The sequence below is a fragment of the Pogonomyrmex barbatus genome, unplaced genomic scaffold (assembly GCF_055798465.1).
Source record: "Pogonomyrmex barbatus isolate J1 unplaced genomic scaffold, ASM5579846v1 scaffold2, whole genome shotgun sequence".
NCBI classification, from domain to species: domain Eukaryota; kingdom Metazoa; phylum Arthropoda; class Insecta; order Hymenoptera; family Formicidae; genus Pogonomyrmex; species Pogonomyrmex barbatus.
The window spans coordinates 21,491,968-21,497,527 of record NW_028297116.1 but is presented as its reverse complement, the minus strand read 5'-3'; the positions used below and the strand labels follow the sequence as shown (position 1 = coordinate 21,497,527).

Genomic DNA, 5,560 nt, shown 5'->3' with positions numbered 1-5,560 from the left:
TAATTAGAATAGCATAAAAAATCGTTTTATCTGCTGTAACGTTATGCTTTTTTATTATATATAAGAATCTAATTTTTTATACAAATATATATATATATATATATATTTCTGCATATTTATCTACAATATATAAATTATAAAATCGACAAAAAAGTTTCATTTTCATTAATATTTATATCAAATTTTCCAAAGGTGAATTAACTTATTTAAGTCAATTCAAATATTTTTTATATATAACTTAAATTTGTTCATTTTTATTATTTTATTAATATATGCTAAGTATATTATAAGATTGACGCTGCCATCTGCGAGTCTGGTGGGATAATTTATGTGAGCAACAGCAGGTAAAGAGGGTTCAAAAAATATGATAGTATTTAACAAAAAATATCTTTTATATCGAGGCAGATTTATAAGCAATAAAAACGATAAATAACTAGAAATTAATTGAGACAAAATTACAAAATTATTTTAAGTATCTATACTTACAAATATGTATATAATTTGTCTATGCACAACATTGAACAATGCAGAAAAATTTATTTTCTTTTTGCAGAATTATATATTACGTAATACATCTTTTTTCACATATACATATATTACACAATATTTTAATACTACGTAGTTAACAATGCCGCAGTTTTATATTATATTTTTGTTAAGTATGCTTAATAAGTTTTCGTTAAGAAAAATTTGTTGGTTCTCATTATAAAGAAATGTATATCACATTTCTGAATATAAAATTTATTTTAATTAATAAACAGTAAAATTATTTTAAAACAAAAAAGTATATATATGTACATTTAACAAAGCAGAAAATATTTCTTTGATAACAAAAGTTCTTTGATAATTTGATCTGCAATGTAGTATATATGAACTGATTTATACTTAAGGCACTGTTACTCGATACCAATTTCTGAATTGACACATAGTTCTTGTGGCAAACAAAAGTAATAATTCTTAATTTGGCAATTCTTTGTGATTAAATTAGTATTTAATGTTATTAGAAGGTTAAGACAAATAAAGATATATCACATTCATTCTTGAAAAATGTCTTGTGCGGTCATACAGTCGCGAATTCCACTTGTCGTTGCGATGGATTGTGATATAAGCCAGCCATAGCTTCCTGCAACGCTCGTAGACACGCGATATGCGCCCTAAATCCACCCGCTCTTTCAACTTGACATTCGTTACGTATATGTGAAACATATCCACGAGCTTGAAGCTCTCGCCAGTTAGGAGGTGATGGGCCTTCTATTTCTTGCCAAATGGGCGTGTAAGAATAGAGAGGCCCCTCCTCTATCTTTGGCACTGACAGATAGTTTTGATTTCCCTGATTACCGAATTTAATTCCTGTACTGAACTGGGTTACCTTAACAGTGGAAGGTAAGGTAGCTTTTGCTTCCTTTTTCTGTGTCTGTACCGCAGAAGCAAAAGATTCAACAATATTTTTGGCATTTGCATCGGAGAAAGTTAGCTCATCAATCAGAGCTTCTTTCTCACGAATCTTTCTTCTTTTTATCTCGACCTCTTCTTTTGCAAGTTCTATCCTTCTTTCTTCTTCCTTCTGCTTTTCCAATTCTATTATTTCTTCTAATTCATATTCACTTTTACCAAGTTTTGACTTACTTTTTGCTATTTGTTCTTTGTTGTCTTTTTTATATTGTTCTATTTTTTTGTTGGTTTCCATTACATCAATGTTATTTGCCAAGTTATATATTATAGTCTCAATTTCTTCTAAATAATCATTATATTCCCTTAATGTAGAAAAATCTTTTTCCTTTTTATTAAAATCTCGAAGAATACGTTTCCTTATATTCACTTCTTTTTCAACCATAGAATCTTCAAACATTTGAACTCGAAAGTTTGTTCTTCTTAATGGAATTTTGCATTCTGGACAAGACCCAGAACCTAAACAATTTAATTACAAGCATTATTAAAATAATACCGTTTCTATTAAATTGAATATAATAAATTAATCATGAAAATAGATCAAACCTTTCAGAAAGAGCAAGTCTACACAGCTCTCGCATAACGCATGGCCACAAACGTTCACCATCATTTTTAATGATGGATTTCGATATTTGGTGGTCTTGCATCGTGGACACGCTTGATCGTCCATCTGCAGCGATAAAATTAAATTAAAAATAAATTGAATACTACAAGGCATTTATCTCTCTTATTCGGAATAGGTTATACACAAATCTGATAAATTTTAACTTACATTGTGTGACGAGCTGTATTATTCCTTGTACAAAATTTTAAATTAATATAACTGCTTGGTACAATCAACTGCTGCTCACAAACTATCTAATATTACATTCTAATATCTAAAAAATGTTATATATAATCGTGCACACAACCGTATGATAAACAACATAATCTACGACCTGAGTTTCTCGAAACATGCTTCGATATCTCGAATCTACTATCGAATCTACTATCGAATCAGCTATCGATAGGAAAATATTTTGAATGTGATTTCGACTTTTAGAAAGTGATAAATTACATCGTGCAAACATCTATTTTCATTCCCTTGCTGTATTTTTCTATGTTTGTTTATTTTGCTTTTTTCAAACAATTACATTAGTAGAAGTTAAATATTGAGACTAAAGAAACAATGAATTTAATAAGCGATTATTTATTTGTAGATGGAAAAGCATACTGAATCAAATTTAATTGAAAATCAAATTTGATTACATTAAAATTAATGTGTTAAGAAAACTCAACATTTTTAATAATAAATTTAATCTTAATTATCTCTAATTATGTGGAGCTCTCAATATTTTTTAAACTGGTGTTTTGATATGTATTTCTATATGAATTTATTATTTTTTTTCTATCTAGTATACTATTTTTTCAATGAAATAAATTTATCTTCAGTATTTTGCATTTTGGAATATTTATAATTTTCTGTATATATATATATATATATATATATATATATATATATATATATTATTAGATATAAATTCTCGCTGCAAAACATTAAAATTTGCGACATTAGATTTGCTTTATAAATATGAGTTCTTCTATATAATTATAGAATTAGCATGCATCAGAGATGCCGTCTGCAAGTAAAGAAAAGAAGAAAATTATTAAATAGTACACGTAGTAATTTCTTTTGCGAATGCATTCTTTTATCTACAATTCTAATCTACAAGAACTCGATGTGCGTGTTCATTTTTAAAACAAAAGTTAAATGATACGAAATTACGGTCATATTGTTATACGGCTACATCCTTTTGTTCCTCGCTTTACATTCATCGTACGCCCTGCTGTAACAATTGTTAAACATCGTTGTTTTAGGTCGCGAAAAAAGAACGTGAAGAATAAACGTCGAAGGACAAAGATAACATTCAACAGAGATGCTTAATGAACACGCACTTTCCCGATGGTTTCGTACCGGCGCAAATTGAATGTATTAATTAATTTATAAATTTGACATCGACTGGATGCTTATTTGTTGAATATTCGTATTCGAGCTTGTCGACTAATTGCATTTCGCTGCAGTACTTACGCGTTGTAGAAAGTAGGATAACGAAAATTGTAACGTAAGGTAACAATCGGCCGTCGGCGAGAAAAAAGGTTGAACTAATAAGCCGATTAACCATCAAAGGAATATTGGCTCGATGCAGCGCGAGCGATGTAAAGGGGGTGGCAAAGCCGCCACCAGCGAACAACGCTGTAAAATTTATGGCATAAACACAAAACGTCCGGAAAAAGTGAAAGCAAAACGGACACGCGCGAAACACGGCCAAGTGGTGCATCGGCCAAAATGCGGAATTTCGCTCGATGCTGCGAAAGCTTTCGAATGCCTTCGATCTTTCGTTTTCAATCGCTCGTGGTTTAAAAAATACCCGAAAGGGGATGAGGCCGACGTCAAACATTCCGCTTTTTATTCGCGTTGCGACGACAAATTTGTTGCTATCGGATATTTTATTTCGTACATGTTCGAGAGATGTTAGTAACGATTATTAAACGATTATTTAGTAACGATTATTAAACGTACAATACACATCGTAATTATTATTGTTTTTAACATTTGAGAAATGGATTCAAAATGAAATCATTAGTCATCGTAGCAAGTTTATATGAGGCAACAAAGAGTTATAAACAAGCGCGATTAATAAAATTTGGTTGATCCACAATGAAAAATATTGAGAAGCATTCTAAAACTCACAAATATGATAAAAAATTCCATATGGAAAAAGAAAATATTCAATCCTCCATACAATATAATGTTTTAATACAATAGAAAAAATGTTGAACTCTTTATATAATTTTTAATAACATCGGGCATGCTTTTAATATTTGTAATTTTTTTAAATTTTCGATCACATTTTCCGAAGGTATAAAAAAGGGAACGTCGCTTTCAATAAAAATAATAAAAATAAAGAGGCATGGAAAAAAAATCGCGCCGCGCATATCATTTGAAATGTTCAATTCTATCGGCGTAGAATTTTCTACTCCCGCTATTTATAAAAAAGTGGAATGTAATACCGAGAACAACATCGTGACATGTATACACTCGCATGCAATTTCCATACGTTCTGAGATATTCCATGTGACTGCACTAACAATTTTAAACTTAACAAGAAGTGGCGGCGTGGTATATACGGAGAGGAACGCGAGAGGGAATGAGGAAAAAACAGGGATAGATCTTATAGGATCCACTGCCAAGTTTAATCGGCGCCGTGGTATCTCGCGGGGGCGGTATTCGATTCCCGGATTCCCGGCTAGAGATGTTGTAATGTAAAGGGAGAGAGCGAGAGAACAAGAAAAAGTGCGTGCGAGCGAGAGGGGGGAAGAGGAGCGGGAGCGCGCGCGACGGGGGCGACGACCACGACGATGACGACGACGACGACGACGACGACGACGACGACGATAAAACGAAGAGGGATACACGCTTGCGCCAGAGGGATATCACCCTCATCTCCTCGCACAGTACACCCTCGAGCGAGGGGACGAGAGAGCGGGGTGTGTGTGTGCGAGGATAGATGGCAGGGCGTCTCTCCCGGGCCGCGCAGGGCCGCGCAAAGCCGCGTTGCACGCACTGTCAGTTCCCTTCAGTTTCGCTCGGCTGTCCGTGCAACGAGTCGATCCTTTGTGTTGATCGGCCCGCCCGCGCCCGCCGATCCGAGAGATCCATTCCCCGTCGCGCGAGAAGAGAGAGAGAGAGAGAGAGAGAGAGAGAGGTCCGTTGCGCGTGTCGATCGTTTCCGCCGCGCGACCGGCCGCTCGATCGGCGCCGCGACGCGTCGAAGACGCGCCGCAGACACGCCTGTCGTCGTCGATAGGAAACCGGGCATCATCGCGGTCCTCATGCACGTTTCCTCCGGAACGGGAATCCTCGACTTCCCGATCCCGAATCGCGCGATTATACCTCGGCAGATCGAAAAATAGAAGGTCAAGCGGAGCGTGTGAGGGAAACGGTGAATGAAACTTGAGTTTGCACCCCGCCGGGAGACACGAAGAGTATCCCGTGATCTCGTACCTCGAACGGCACGGCGTGGGCGATCCAGCGAGTGACTTACACCGAGGGCTGTGATAAAGACGCGGT

At 35.3% G+C, this 5,560-nt stretch overlaps 1 protein-coding gene across 1 annotated transcript; it reads right to left on the bottom strand.

The window, feature by feature from the left end:
• Positions 1-517: 517 nt before the first annotated feature.
• Positions 518-2,415, bottom strand: Mat1 (CDK-activating kinase assembly factor). The gene is made up of 3 exons (XM_011643723.3): positions 2,222-2,415; positions 1,996-2,119; positions 518-1,908 (listed from the first exon to the last, which is right to left on the bottom strand). Exons 2-3 carry the CDS (start codon positions 2,117-2,119, stop codon positions 1,061-1,063), a joined length of 972 nt encoding a protein of 323 aa, XP_011642025.2. The 5' UTR covers positions 2,222-2,415; the 3' UTR covers positions 518-1,060.
• Between the last annotated feature and the right edge of the window lie 3,145 nt (positions 2,416-5,560).

Excerpts from the sequence above, each read along its gene's own strand:
- Mat1 (XM_011643723.3), bottom strand. The coding sequence starts at position 2,119 with ATGGACGATCAAGCGTGTCCACGATGCAAGACCACCAAATATCGAAAT. Across the intron at positions 1,909-1,995 it reads AGACTTGCTCTTTCTGAAAG|GTTCTGGGTCTTGTCCAGAA; the intron begins GTTTGATCTATT and ends TAAATTGTTTAG.